General features: G+C 38.9%; 3 protein-coding genes across 3 annotated transcripts; all 3 read left to right on the top strand.

Annotated features, from left to right (window-relative positions):
- The first annotated feature begins 256 nt into the window (after positions 1 to 256).
- Positions 257 to 1,219, top strand: LOC140559762 (odorant receptor 131-2-like). Its single transcript, XM_072683367.1, has one exon. The coding sequence runs from the start codon at positions 257 to 259 to the stop codon at positions 1,217 to 1,219; it is 963 nt and encodes a 320-aa protein (XP_072539468.1).
- Positions 1,220 to 6,031: 4,812 nt separating this feature from the next.
- LOC140559761 (odorant receptor 131-2-like) lies at positions 6,032 to 6,976 on the top strand. Its single transcript, XM_072683365.1, has one exon. It carries the CDS (start codon positions 6,032 to 6,034, stop codon positions 6,974 to 6,976), a length of 945 nt encoding a protein of 314 aa, XP_072539466.1.
- Positions 6,977 to 12,531: 5,555 nt separating this feature from the next.
- LOC140559760 (odorant receptor 131-2-like) lies at positions 12,532 to 13,485 on the top strand. The gene has a single exon (XM_072683364.1). It carries the CDS (start codon positions 12,535 to 12,537, stop codon positions 13,483 to 13,485), a length of 951 nt encoding a protein of 316 aa, XP_072539465.1. The 5' UTR covers positions 12,532 to 12,534.
- Positions 13,486 to 15,694: the final 2,209 nt, after the last annotated feature.

Here is a 15,694-nt window from a genome sequence, read left to right as displayed (position 1 = left end):
GATCAAATTGAATACATCCATGTGCTGGCTGGGGGAATCTAGGAGAAATCTGGAGCCCAGCTGTATTTATGTTTGAGAACCTATTTTAATACTATTTAGCATTTTTTACAAGCAAAAATACTTTTACTACAAATGTACATGGTTTAGAATTATGTGCTTGGGTGCCTGAACATTTTGCAAAGTACTGTATTCTGAGTCTACAGTTTCACATTACAGTGTTAACTCATTTAGTGCTATTCTGTTCTAGGCCTGAGCTATGAACTCAACTGGAGGATCACAGGTTCTGGTACGGGACAAGTTTGCTTCAGCATTTGTCAAGAACTTCATTCTGGTCATGGTGTGGTTAATCCTGAGCTACATCAATGGTAGTTTGGTGACTACATTCTTCCGTAAACAGATCTTTAACGAGGACCCTCGCTATATCCTCTTCATCCACATGGTCATCAATGATGCACTGCTGCTGACCCTCACTGTCACCATGACTTTGCTGAGCTACATCTTCTACACCATCAGTGTGTATGTCTGCACTGGCTTCGTCCTTGTGGCCATGATCACCTCCCACAACACTCCATTGAACCTGGCTGGGATGGCCATTGAACGCTACATTGCCGTTTGTGATCCTCTACGCCACTCCCAAATCTGCACTGTCCGCCGCACCTACATCTTCATTGGCCTCATCTGGTTCTTCTCTTTTGTCCCTGATATCACTGACCTCTTTGTGACCCTGTCTAAAGAACCCCTCAGCTTCTTCTACTCTTCTGTGTTTTGCTTGCGCCAGAACGTCTTTAAAGACCTAGTGCTCATGTATAGGCGGGATGTCTTTGATGCCTTCTACTTCTCCATAGTCTTCCTCACACTGATCTACACTTACCTGCGGGTGCTCTTAGCGGCCCACGCCATGTCCACCGATAAATCATCTGCCCATCGGGCCAGGAACACCATCCTGCTTCATGGAGCTCAGCTCCTCATGTGCATGCTGTCTTACATTTATCCCAGCATGGAGGTTTTCCTAAACATCATCTTCCCTGGACACACTCTGGAAATACGATACGCCAACTATCTAATCAGCTTCATCGTCCCACGCTTTCTGAGTCCAATCATTTATGGAGTCCGTGACCAAAAGTTCCGCAAGTATCTGAAGAGGAATTTTGTAATTAGCCAATGTAAGGTCATGACAAGGGTAGAAAACCAAGTAGAAGAAAATAAAACAGACGTTTAGTTTATGTTGACATTATGAAATCTGGCCTGTATGAAACAGAACATGATTTAAAAGTAGAAGCTATAATTTTTCGAAATGTTTATGAAAATAAAGTCTTGCTTTTAGGTTATTGTAGCGGCATATTTTTTTCTATAAGTCCACAGTTGATACCTGCTCGTTCATAGAATTGTTTTATGTTGTACACCAGTTTTTGTTGGAGTAACGGTCTCTGCTGTCCAGGGAAGGCTTTCTGCAAGATTTTGGAGCATTGCTCTGAGGATTTGATTGCATTCAGTGACAAGAGTGTTATTAAGGCCACCCAACTCCCCAACTCATCCCATCCAAAAGTACTGGATGGAGCTCCACCATCCATCATTCCAGAGAACACAGTTCTTCCACTGCTCCACAGCTCCTCAATGCTGGGGGGCTTTATACCCCTCTAGCCCACACCTGGCATTAGGCAGCATGGTGCCAACTAGTTGTGTGTGCATTTGCAACAACAAAGTGTGCAAATTGAAGTTGCTGAATGCATTCACAAAAATTTGGACATGTAGTGTAGAAGGAGCATTTAGGGGTCAAGTGGGACTTTGATGGGCTAGAAGCAGGTGGTTGAAGGTGCTGGCTTGTAGGTTTGTGATGATGAGGCTCATTGGATAGTGTGGGTAGCTGACTTGTTGTTGACCTGTATCACTTTGACATTTGGAATTATAAGAATTCAGGTATATATTTTCACGCTTCAGTTTAGCTTCAGTTGTTCATAGGCCAGTGCTTTTGGCCAGAAAGGGCTCATCAAGCTGAACACTGGTACCAATAGTGTAAGAGGTGCATTCTTGGTAAGGTAGTACAGTCAAAAGTATGAGACCTTCTACCACAATGTCGTCAGCAAACTTAAGATAGACCAGACAACCATATTCACCATTAGTGTTGGACACAGATGTAATTTGGCCACCGCCTTAACTCATCCGTGCAGTGAACACACACATACACACTAGTGAGCAAACACACATAGTAGACAATGAGTACACATGCCCAGAACAGTGGGCAGCCATCACTGTGGTGTCTAGGTTAGGCAGTGTTGTGTGGAGCAAGTGAGTTATGGCATCCTCCGTAGAGCAGTGGAGTCCAGCAGTGAGAAGGTGATGAAGTATCTGACCAAGGCAGTTTGCACAGTGAGATGTTCACATTTGCTAGTTTGAGGGTAGGTAATGAGAAGGTAAGACAATGAATGAAAGAACAGGCTTCAGTATGACCAAGGGCTTGGGGAAGGTCAATTGTTGCATTTGCAGAGCCACGCTAAAGGGTGGGCCAAGATACAGAACCATTGGGACCATTGCATAGAAAAGTGGTAAGAGTGGGCCAATTGAGTGACAAGTCCATCAAACAGAGCTAAAGGGAGTAACAGCTGGTCAACAAGATGAGGGTAAGTAAGAGGAACCAAGTGAAGCTAATGATTTTGGTGGTGCTGTGCCTGCCTCCCCTGTCAATCATCTTGGCTGTGAATAGGTTGCATCCATGATATTACCTCTTAGGAGGGTGCTAGTTCGAGTAGTGTTTTGTTATCACTGTGTGAGCATGAGACCCTGGACAGTGGTTTAGCAGTTAGAGCATCGAGCTATTGATGACAGGGTAGTAGATGAGCCCCAATGACTACAGTGGCAAGGAAAACTCCCTCAGAGCTGAAGGAAGAAACCTTGGAAGTAACCAAGACTCACAAGGGGGACCGACCCATTCTCCTCTGATCAGAACTATTTAAACATTGCTGGTTGGACCGGTAGGTGGCAGCTGGTTTGACGAAAGTAGATGGGACCTCAGCGGGCAATCTTCCAGCAGGTCGGGCCGGGTGGCCATTTACTCGGGCCGGGTGGCCATTTACTCGGAGAAGGTAAAAAGAGAGGGTTAATTCCGAGAGGAATTTTATGGAGAGCAGAGAATGTTGGGCAGTATCAGAGTGTGTCTGACGACTCCGGCAGGTCTGACTATAACAGCCTAATTAAAAGGAGAGAGCCAGAAGGTAACACGGACACGGGAGCACCCTGAAAACGCCTGCATCTATCTGCTCCACCGTCAACAAACCTGAGTGATCCCGTGTAAGCAGCGAGATGACAGCTCCAGCATCTCAGTGTACTACAATTCCCTGGGTCTGCAAACCCCTGGATCTGAAACCTTTATCTAAGAGACATTAATTACCAAAAGCTAAACTAAACAGATGAGTTTTCAGCTTAGATTAAAAGATTGAGACTGTGTCTGAGTCCCGAACATTATCTGGAAGGTTATTCCAGAGCTGGGGGGCTTTATAAGAAAAGGCTCTTCCCCCTGCTGAGGTTTTCTGAATTTAGGGAACGAGTAAGAGGCCAGTACCCTGAGATCTAAGTAGTCTTGATGGTTCGTAATATGTAATAAGATCCTGCAGGTACTCAGCAGCGAGGCCATGTAGGGCTTTATATGTTAATAGAAGAATTTTGTAATCGATACGGAATTTAACTGGGAGCCAATGAAGTGCTGATAGAACTGGACTGATATGGTCAGATGTTCTAGATTTAGTAAGGACCCTGGCTGCAGCATTTTGAACCAGCTAAAGTTTATTGAGGTTCCTGCTGGAACAACCTGACAGTAATGCATTACAGTAATCTAGCCTTGAGGTAATAAAAGCATGTACTAGCTTTTCCGCGTCCTATAGAGATAAGGAGTTTCTTAGTTTGGCAATGTTCCTAAGCTGCATAAAGGCTGTCATATTAATATTGGCTATATGTTGCTTAAATGATAATATGGTGATAATAAGATTTTTAGCTGCTAAACCAGGAATAATGGAAGAATCAGCCAAGTCTAACATTAAGTCTGATAGTTTATTTCTAGTGTCTTTTGGACCTAAAAGGAGAAGCTGGGTTTTGTCACTGTTGAGAAGGAAGTTATGTGACATCCAGAGTTTTATATCCTTTACACAGTCCTCCATTTTCTGTAATCTAAATTTATCGTCAGGTTTGGCTGATATATAGTGTCAGGTTCGGCTGATATATAGACCATTAGTATATTCTAGATGTGCACATTAATGAGCATGTGTATATTATAAATAAAATATTAGGCACTCTGTGTCTAAAAAAACTTTATATATATGTTTTACTCTGGAGTGCTTGGGTCTCATTCCATTGGAGCCATATTAGCCAGGGGTTACATGTAGGGAGCTGAAATACTTATAAAAGCCAGTGCTTACTTGACAGCACTGATACCAGCCAACAGGGATGAGGTGAGCATCACAACTTTGCCCCGAACCTAGCAGTAGACAGCAGCATAACTAACACTGTTATTCATAATTTAATTTCATTATTAAAGTAGTCTAAACAAGTAATGTCTTGAATTTCCAATCATTCAATAATGATTATATTATATGCCAAAACTAATAACTAATCTGTATAGAATAGTTTGCTAATACCATAATCTTTATAGATAAAAATGTGAGTATTTTGTATACAGAACCTGCCGTACTTCGAAATGCATATCATTTACTTCTGCTTATCATGTTATATTATAAAAAAAAATTTCTGTGTAAGACTGAAACAGCTTATTTGTATCTGCACTGTTGATACATGAATGCAAAACAAGTCCTGAAATATTGGCCATAATCTCCTTTACTTGCACTTAAAAATAAAGGCTCTACAAAGATGATCTTGATCAACGCCACAGAATAACCACTTTTGGGTTTATTAAGAACAATGTTTGAGAACCTTTTATAGGTTTAAATGTTAAACTGTTAAAATGTTCTTCACACTCACAAACTTCTTTCACAAATTAATTCTTTATTTATTTATTCTTTAGAGTGGTTATATGGTATCGCTTAAATAACTCATTGTAGCAATTTGTTAAGGTTGTGAGACCAAATAGAAACAGTATTTAGGAATTAACTGATGTTATGTATTTGACTACTTAGGTAAAATATTGTGTATTGACTGTCACCATGTTTAATTAATAATAATTGAAGATTGAGATTATTAGTGACTAATTATATGGGCATAAATATGTTGGTATTCTAATGTTAGTGGAAATGAATATCTGTAATTTGCAATAATGTAAATAATGTAAGTTGTACCATGCAATGATGATGTTATAACTAGAACAGGTATTTTGAGGTTTAAAAAATACACAGAAAGTGTAAACATTTAAACATGTTTATACTTTGAGGATTATTAACCTTATTTCTTACATTCAGGTACACTTATAGTATTCTTACTTGAACTGTTTTGTAGAACATGCATTTGTTTTTCATACTTGCTCAACTTTTTGTTGAACACCAACAAACACATTTTATTAGGTATGAAATTACCAAATCATGCAGCCCTAAAGGACAGAAATTCAGGACAGGAAATTCAGGATTTCTTGTATTTGCATGTCTATATACTGATCAGCCATAACATTTAAAGACAGTCTGGTGACGTGAGTAACAATAAATAACTGGTTAGAAGTGAACAGTCAGTTCTTAATTGTGATGTGTTGGAAGCAGGACAAATGGACAAGCATAAGAATCTAACAAATTGACAAAGACCAAATTTTGATGGTTACATGACTGGATCAAATATCTACAAAACATCAGACAGGTCTTGTGGGGTGCTCCAAGAAGAGACAAAAGGAAGAAATTAAAGTTTCTGCACTTCTCTTCAACAATAATAAAGTACTTCTATTTTATTTTTTAAGGTGCCATAATAGTTTTTTGGCTGAACCAGCAGGATCTACTCAATAACAGACATGTGGTTTTAATAAATATGTCTATTCGTAGTCTAAAGTTTCCCATTACAGTGTGACTCACTTAGTGTTATTCTCTTCCAGGCCATAAAGTCCTGAAATATGAACTCAACTGCAGGATCACAGGTTCTGCTACGGGACACGTTTCCAACAGCATTTGCCAAGAACTTAATTCTGGTCATGGTTTGGTTCTGCCTGAGCTACATCAATGGTAGTGTGGTGGCTACTTTCTTCAGCAACCAGACATTTTATCAGGATCCGCGCTATATCCTCTTCATCCACATGGTCATCAATGATGCAGTGCTGCTGACTGTCAGCGTCACCATGACCTTGGTGAGCTACATCTTCTACAAAATCAGTGTGTCCATCTGTGCAGGCTTGGTCCTTGTAGCCAGCTTTACTACCCACAACACACCTGTGAACCTGGCTGGGATGGCCATCGAGCGCTACATTGCTGTTTGCCACCCTCTACGCCATGCCCAAATCTGCACTGTCCGCCGCACCTACATCCTCATTGGCTTCATTTGGTTCTTCTCTTTTGTCCCTGACATCACTGACCTCTTTGTGATGCTGGCCAAAGAACCCCTCAGCTTCTTCTACACTTCTGTGTTTTGTTTGCGCCAGAACGTCTTCAAAGAACCTGTGCTCCTGTATAGGCGGGATGTCTTTGATGTCTTCTACTTCTCCTTAGTTTTCCTCATGCTGATCTACACTTACCTACGTGTGCTCTTGGCTGCCCGTGCCATGTCCACCGATAAAACGTCAATCCAGCGAGCCAGGAACACCATTCTGCTTCATGGAGGACAACTTCTCATTTGTATGCTCTCCTATTTTTATTCCAGTATTGAAATGTTCTTGAGCATCATTTTCCCTGTAAATATTACGGAAATACGATACGCCAACTTTCTCATCGTCTTCATTGCACCACGCTTTCTGAGTCCAATTATTTATGGAGTTCGAGACCAAAAGTTCCGCAAGTACCTTAAGAGGTATTTTTTTATTTGTCGACATAAGGTCCATACAAAAGTAGAAAACCATGAGGAATAAAATTAAACATATTCTTTGTTTGTTTGTTATAAAATAAAGCCTGTATTAAACAAACCACAAATTAAGTAGAAGCTATAATTTTATTTTTTTAGTGTGTATGAAAATAAAGAGCTGCTTTTTGGTATTGGTCATTAGTCATTTTTTTTTAACCTTTTTTAGTCCACAGCTTGTGTTATCATCAGAAAGATTGGGGAGATCTCTAGCCCAGTTGGCTAGTTGTACCCCTCAGTTAATGAAAGAAAAACCCACACAGGTCACAGAAATAACTTGAATCTGGCAAAAGTAATAATAAATAAAAAGTCTATGAAAATTGACAAATGAAAATCCAACATTGATTTTGAACCATGCTTCAACAGAATTATTATAAACTCATGAAACAGGCCTGGACAAAAATGACAGGACATGTTAAATCAAGGTGTGTCCACTAATTAGCATCACAGGTGTCTACAATCTTGCAATCAGTCAGTGGGGCTATATATAGGGCTACAGGGAATCACTGTGCTGTTTGGTGACATGGTGTGTACCACACTCAACATGGACCAGAGGAAGTGAAGGAAAGAGTTGTCTCAGGAGATTAGAAAGAAAGAAATTTATAGACAATTAAAGATTATAGACAAGCATGTTAAAGGTAAAGGTTATAAGACCATCTCCAAGCAACTTCCTGTGACTACAGTTGCACATATTATTCAGAAATTCAAGATCCATGGGACTGTAGCCAACCTCCCTGGACATGGCAGCTGGAGGAAAATTGATGACATATCAAAGAAGTGGATTATGGTAACAAAAGAGCCCAGAAAAACTTCTAAAAAGATTAAAGGTGAACATCAAGCTCAGGAAAAGACCATCCGTTGTTGTTTGAACCAAAGTTGACTTCATGGGAGACGACCAAACAACCATAAAAAGCCAGACTGGAATTTGCCAAACTACATGCTGACAAGCCCCAAAGCTTCTGGGAGAATGTCCTATGGACAGATGAGACAAAAATGGAACTTTCTGCAAAGACACATCAGCTCTATGTTCACAGATGGAAAAATGAAGCATATCAAGAAAAGAACACTGTCCCTACTGTGAAACATGGAGGAGGCTCTGTTATGTTCTGGGGCTGCTTTGCTGCATCTGGCACAGGGTATCTTGAATCTGTGCAGGGTACAATGAAATCTCAAGACTATCAAGGGATTCTAAAGAGAAATGTGCTGCCCAGTGTCAGAAAGCTTGGTCACAGTTGCATGTCATGGGTCTTGCAACAGGATATTGACCCAAAACACACAGCTAAAAACACCCAAGAATGGCTAAGAGGAAAACATTGGACTATTCTGAAGTGGCCTTCTATGAGCTCTGACCTAAATCCTACTGAGCATCTTTGGAAGGAGCTGAATCATGCCGTCTGGAAAAGGCACCCTTCAAACCTGAGACAACTGGAGCAGTTTGCTCATGAGGAGTGGGCCAAAATACCTGCTGAGAGGTGCAGAAGTCTCACTGACAGTTACAGGAATCGTTTAATTGCAGTGATTGCCTCAAAAGGTTGTGCAACAAAAATATTAAGTTATGGGTACCATCATTTCGGTCCAGGCCTGTTTCATGAGTTTATTTTTAAAAATAATTCTGTTGAAGTATGGTTGAAAAACAATTTCTGACTTTCACTGGTTGACTTTCATAGCATTTTTATTTATTACTTTTGTCGGATTCAAGTTATTTCTGTGACAATTGTTGTTTTTTCTTTCATTAACGAGGGATACCAACAATTTTGTCCACATGTGTATGTACTGTGTGGGAAAAGGGCTACAACCTGGTCCAATGCTTAGTTGTTGATTCAAGGCTCAGTAAAAGGCCAGGCCTACCCCCAGTAGTGGGCCCCAGCACTAGTGGATTGTTCCTACAGGTCACCCTGATTTGGGACAATCTACCTGCTAAAATCTGCTGCAAGAGAAAAAGAAAAATGGAGAAATATATCCAGGAAGGCCCAAGTCTTTATCAGACCATCCTCATTTTCCACCAGTGTAGGTTTATTTATTTATTCGTAGGCAAACATTATGGGTGCCTGCAATCATGCATTGACTACAAGGGTCTTAATAAAATGATGGTCAAAGATCCGTCCCCTTAACCATTCAGGACCTCTGCATTTGAGATGCTGCAAGAAGCATCCATCTTTTCAAAATTGGATCTTTGCAGCCCCTACAAAATGGTACTAATTAGTCCAGGGAATGAATGGAAGGAGGCCTTGATCACCCTTACTGGCCACTATGAGTCTATAGTGATGGGTTCATGAATGCACCTGCCTTTTTTCAGCACCTCATCCATGAGGTCGAACAGGAGGCCTAGCTGATGTACTTGGACAATATCCTCATATTCAGTAAGACCTTGAAGGAGCATATTGTCCATGTATACTGGGTCCTACAACTGCTCCTAGAGAACCACCTCTTTGTGGAACTGGAAAAATCCCATTAAACTTCCCACCTCTCTCTCAATGCAACCTGGTCTTTACCAAGTTCTACCAGTGATTTGTGAGGGCTTTGGTTTGATGGCAGCTCCTCTGACAGCCCTTACCTGCACACTACTGAGACTGTTTCGTTGGACTGGCAAAGCTCAGAAGCATTTGAAGAACTTAAATATAGACCATTCTCCATCTCCCTGATGCTGATCTACCCTTTCTGGTAGAGACTGATGCTTTCCCAATGCTCAGGTGCTGACAAGAAGATACTCCCCTGTCCCTTGGCCTGAGAGACACCCCAAAACATTCTACACCAAGGTGTAAAGTGCCACTTCTACCCACAGCCAGTTTTTGAAGACTTTCTGTGTCTCTCTTGGGGCCTCCATCAGTCTCTTGTCTCTTGGGTTTCACTCCCTAGTCTAATGGCCAGACTGAGAGAGTGAACCAGGATTTAGAGCAGTCTCTGTGGTGTCTAGCTCCTGCCTGTCCTTTCACAGCCAGGTAGCCCAGGGCAGATGAAGGTTTGTGTGGTCCTTTTACCTGTGCTTTGTCACTCACAGTCATAAGCATTACACATGGTGACAACCCAAGGAAAACCTTTAGCTTTCCCCTATAAAGATTTGCCACACCCTAACAGAAATGACCATTATGAATATGATCTAGTATCTGTGCTCTTAGTGCCTCTGGTAGGATGCTTTGGTTACTTCTGGTCACTAACCCAATGTGCACACACAGTTTGCATATAAAAGAAAAGCTCTAACACTGCAGTGTGCTTTCTCAATGTGCTCTGGTCACCCAGGCCTGTTTGTACATGCTTAGAACCTGTAACACATCATTTGCTGCTGTGGGAGCTGAATTGTAGGATTTTTGATGGATGCAACATAGCAATCTACATCTATGTGTATGTTGCTGTCATTCTTTGTGTTTCTGGAGGGAATACTTGACAGTGCATCAGCTATGACTAGGGTCTTACCGGCGTGTATGTCGCTTTGTCAGTCTGATCAATAACTGTTTCATTTAATTGGTACATTGGCCATGTCTTTGGAGCTTTGGAGGGTGCAAACCATCTGTATCAATCACTTGGCCTAGTGCAATTTTCTCTGCCACAGTACACAATTCTCTGCATTTATTTTCAGACCAGCCAACTCCAACCTCTCCAACACACTTTGTTAGTGCTGATCATGTTTTACATACGCACTACAAAAACATTTCTTAGTCGTATGTACTATGCTCTTGTTCTTATTTTTTGTTTCATTTATAGTTTAGAAAGAAATATGCATATTTACTGCAGCAGGGTTTTAATTTTCTTTAACCCCCCACCATCTGAAGAAATTCCATTAACACCAGAGAACTGAAAATAAAGTTAGTCAAGTGTTAATCTACATTAACGTTTTTATTTATTGAACAGCAAAAGTATTTCTTTTGAAATGATCACTATTAAAAGATTATTTGAAATTTGCTATTAGAAATTAATTTATTTTTGACTTTTAATTTTATTTTTCTACATTAGTAGTTGGATGACCATATTGAATAATAGAGAATAAATAAATGAAAAAAATATTGCAAATATCAACATCATGAAATAAATATTACTCAGAGATTAGGGATCTCTGTGATCCCTGATGTCACTAAAAACCAATCAGAGTGAGCTAAAATACTTATAAAAGCCAGTGTTTACTCACCAGCACTGATACCAGCCAACAAGGATGAGGTGAGCATTGCAACTTTGCCCTGAACCTGGTAGTAGCGGCTAACAGCAGCATGACTAACACTGTTATTTAATTTATACTGCAGCAAAAATACTGCAATATTATAAAATAAGTAATGTTTTGAATTTCCCATCACTCAATAATCATTATATGCCAAAATAACTTTTCTGTATGAAATATTTTGTTAATGTAATAATGTGATATATTTTTATTAGTATTTGAGTGCATTACATCTTTCCAGTCAATGCAATTCATTTAGCACAGAAGCAGTTCACTTGTGTCTACACTGTTGATACATGACTGCAAACTAATATTAGATTTGGTAGAAATATTGTTCATTGACTATCACAATAATTAATGAATAATAATGAAATGAAACATTTGAAGAATGAGATTCCAAGTAATCATACAGGCATAAATGCGTCAGGTCTTGGTATTCAAGTGTAAAAATTAATATCTGTAATTTGCAACGATAATGTAAGTCTTTACTGGTCTTACCATGTAATGATGTTTTGTATTTGATGTTTTTAACGAGTGTACATGAATTTCAAATGGATTACAACTGTTTTACAGCATAATGTCTTATTTTTCTGATTTATAATTATAATATTATTAATAAAAAATGTTACTATCCATATTATTAGTATTATTGATATTTAAATCAGTATATCATAAGACATGCCAACATCAGAATCAGAATTCAGAATCTCTTTATTTCACCAAGTATGTTACCCATACAAGGAATTTGTCTTGGTGAGAGCAACACGTATGACAAGTAACAAAGAAACACAGAACACAGTCTTAAACTAAAGGAAAATGACACTAAACAATAAATAGGGTAGGGGATAAATTAAAAAAGTAAAAAGTACTAAAGGTAATAAAGGTAATAAAGAGCTGAAAAAAATATATTTACAGAAAAGAAAAGAACATTTTGGGGGGTCTGTAGTTTTTAACCTTGATTATGATTTAATTGAAATGTGTGTATTTATTTATTTATGTATTGGTTTATTGATTTTTCTGGGATTGACATGTCTGATACATTTCTTACCTGGAATTCATTTGTATAACATGCTTTATCTTAAGTATACATAACTTTTTTCATTTTAAAGGCTGTATATAATATTATTTGTTTTATTTATTACTTTTTTCATATTAATGTGTTTTGAATGTAAAAGTTTTGGTGCAGGGGTCATCTGTTGCAGTGGGCTTAGGTTCAGCACAGTTTGACAGATACCACAGGACACCTTCGGAGGTCTTGTGGAGTCCATGCCTCAACCGGTCAGATCTGTTTTGGCAGCACAAAGAGAACCTACAGAATAATAGGCAGGTGGTTTTAATGTTGACTGATTGGTGTTTTTTCTGAGTCTAACATTTCACATTACATCCATAACTCTTTTGTTGTATTTTAGGCCATAAGTGCTATGAACTCAACTGGAGGAGCACAGGTTCTGCTACGAGACACGTATGCCACAGCATTCACAAAGAATTTTATTTTGGTCATGGTGTGGTTGAGTCTGAGCTACATCAATGGTAGTGTGGTGGCTACCTTCTTCAGCAACCAGATCTTTTACGAGGACCCTCGCTATATTCTCTTCATCCACATGGTCGTCAATGATGCAGTGCAGCTGACGGTCACCGTCACCCTGTTTGTAGTGAGTTACATCTACTACAGCATCAGTGTGTCTCTCTGTGCCGGCTTTATCCTTGTGGCCGTCTTTACCACCCGCAACACACCTGTGAACCTGGCTGGGATGGCCATTGAACGCTACATTGCCGTTTGTGACCCTCTACGCCATTCCCAAATCTGCACTGTCCGCCGCACCTACATCCTCATTGGCCTGATCTGGCTTATCTCTGTTGTCCCTGACATCACTGACCTCTTTGTGACTCTGGCTACAGAACCTCTGAACTTCTTCCACACCTCTGTGTTTTGTTTGCGCCAGAACGTCTTCAAAGACCCCGTGCTCCTTTACAAGCGACAGGCCTTTGATGCCTTCTACTTCTCCGTAGTCTTCCTTGCGCTGGTCTACACTTACCTGCAGGTGCTCTTAGCGGCCCGCGCCATGTCCACCGATAAAACATCTGTCCATCGGGCCAGGAACACCATCCTGCTTCATGGAGCTCAGCTCCTCATGTGTATGCTGTCTTACATTTATCCCAGCATTGAGGTGTTCCTAAACATCTTCTTCCCTGGACACACTCTGGAAATACGATATGCCACCTATCTCATCGTCTACATCCTGCCACGCTTTCTGAGTCCAATCATTTACGGAGTCCGTGACCAAAAGTTCTGCAAGTATCTGAAAAGGTATTTTGTAATTAGTCAGTGTAAAGTCAAGACAAGAGTAGAAAGCCTAGAGGAAGGCCCATAAATAATGTTTATTTTATGAAATAGGGCTTGTTTAAAATAATACATGGATTACATTGAATTGTTAATGTTCCTAAACATCTGAAAATAAAAACTTGCTATTATATATCAGTAGTTGTCCATTGTTCTTTAAAGCTTGATATCCGTTGGCTCCAAGAGGTCCAGCAGACTAAGGTAATTTGCTATACAAAATTGAAGAAGACTGAAAATTACTAAATAAAAGTTAAGTGATGAGGTATTTGCATCTTTATAAATGGCTGAAGGATATTTTACAGACCTACTTTGAAATGTCTGTTTACAAGTCAGCAGCTTAATCACTCACTAAAATTTATATTTTTGTGTTTTAATGGTATTCTTCACAAAAATGAAGAAATAAAAATCCAATTTGTTTCAGTAAAGCAATGAATTACATCAAAGCTACTGTCTGGCACACCTGCTGGTAATGGCAATACTAATTGGGAAAAAGTACTACCAATATACAGATTAGAAATATCTTAATGTACATTTTAATCACTGATAATAAGGTTTGAAAAGGTAAAAAAAAAAAACAGGGCTTCACCTGTTTTAGAAAGTGCTTCCTTGTTCATTGCAGGCCCAAACACCCAGTTTGATAGCATCCTTTTTAAAATTTCTATCACTGTAAAAAGAACATTGTAATATTTTCTTGTAATTATTTCAAGATTTTGCTGTCCTCTCTAGATCCTCTCGACATGGTGTGTGGTTAGCTAGCTCTATCTTATCTTGGCTTTAAACTGTGTTTCTCCAAAGGAGCAGCAGAAGGTAGAAAATATCATTGGAACTCACTGTAAAAAGATTTATTTCCATGCCAATCTGGAGCAATTTTATTGCTCCATTCATCGTGGAAATGTAAATGTGTAAACACAATATAAAGAACTACTGTTCAATTTTGATTACGTTCATTATTATTTATACATTTTTATTGCCTTGTTTCCATTGATCTATAACATATATCACTGCAGCCAGCCACAAATCTTGTATCAAGTTTACGTCCAATGGGAAGATGACAAGATTCTACACCTAACAGTTATGGTTACAAATAACCTTCCCTTCACCCTACACTAACCACAAGATTTTCACAGGGGTCATCAGGTAGGCATCTCCACGACACCTCCAGAAGGCTTAACAGTGAAGCCTGGCATCCCACACCCACTCCCCTCCAAGCTCAATGTAAGGAAGAACCAGATTCAAATGATGTCAAAAAGTGAGAAACAGCTAAAAAAAAAAATACATGTTGTTGACACATAACACAGCAAATATGATCTATTAAATATTAAGTTTTTTTCACATTTCACAAAACTTTTTTTGTGGGCCCTGCTACAGCTGTTTGTCTCCACCTTTCATCACAATAGCCCTGACTACATACAACACATTTTACCCTACTAATTAAAATTAATTAAGGTTTCTTAATCACAGAGAAAGATATCCTCAATAATATTTATTATTTAATATTTAGATGATAACTGTCATAGTAACACACACACAAAAACAAATTGTTGTTCACACACAAGTAAAAAGCCCTGACTTCCTTGTGTCTCTGGTTAATAAGGTTAAGAAGGTGAAAACAGGTACTTTCCCATGGGGGATACTCACCAATCATCCCCCTTCAATCAATGAGAGTCACAGTATATAAGTCAGTGTTAGTCTGTGATGTCAGGTCAGGCCAAAGAAACTGGAGAGGTAAGAGTCTATAACACAGTCTCCAACGTGAGTCCAAATACACGTTTCCTCTTTTTAAACATTTGTATTATTACAGATTTGTATTGATAATATAGTAGTGAATTAAAGCTTGTTTGTTGTCATTTGAGTATTTTGTGCATTTTTTATGTGTTTCTGTGTTTTACATGGATTTGTTTAGTGAAAATTTAATAATTTATTAATTTGCTGCTATTAGAGAAAGAAAATGTTATTGTACTTTTGCATATGAGGTGTACATATATGCAGTCATATGCAAAGATTTGGATATGGGAAAAAAATGTTGAAATTACATGTTTTGTTAAAGTGTAAATAAGAAATAAATCCTCTACAGTGAAGAAATTAAATATGTTTACATTTCATGTAGACTATTTTTTGCTCAATGAAACATGCATGAATTTAATCAGTTAAATGTAGTAAATAATGACAGTGATTATTATTTTATTATGTGCAGAACTGTACAGTTTCCAAATATATATATAATTTTAAAAAATTTTAAA

Source organism: Salminus brasiliensis, chromosome 7, assembly GCF_030463535.1.
Source record: "Salminus brasiliensis chromosome 7, fSalBra1.hap2, whole genome shotgun sequence".
Classification (NCBI taxonomy): Eukaryota; Metazoa; Chordata; class Actinopteri; order Characiformes; family Bryconidae; genus Salminus; species Salminus brasiliensis.
Note: the sequence above shows the minus strand (reverse complement) of the source record. Positions and strands in the feature narration are given on the sequence as shown.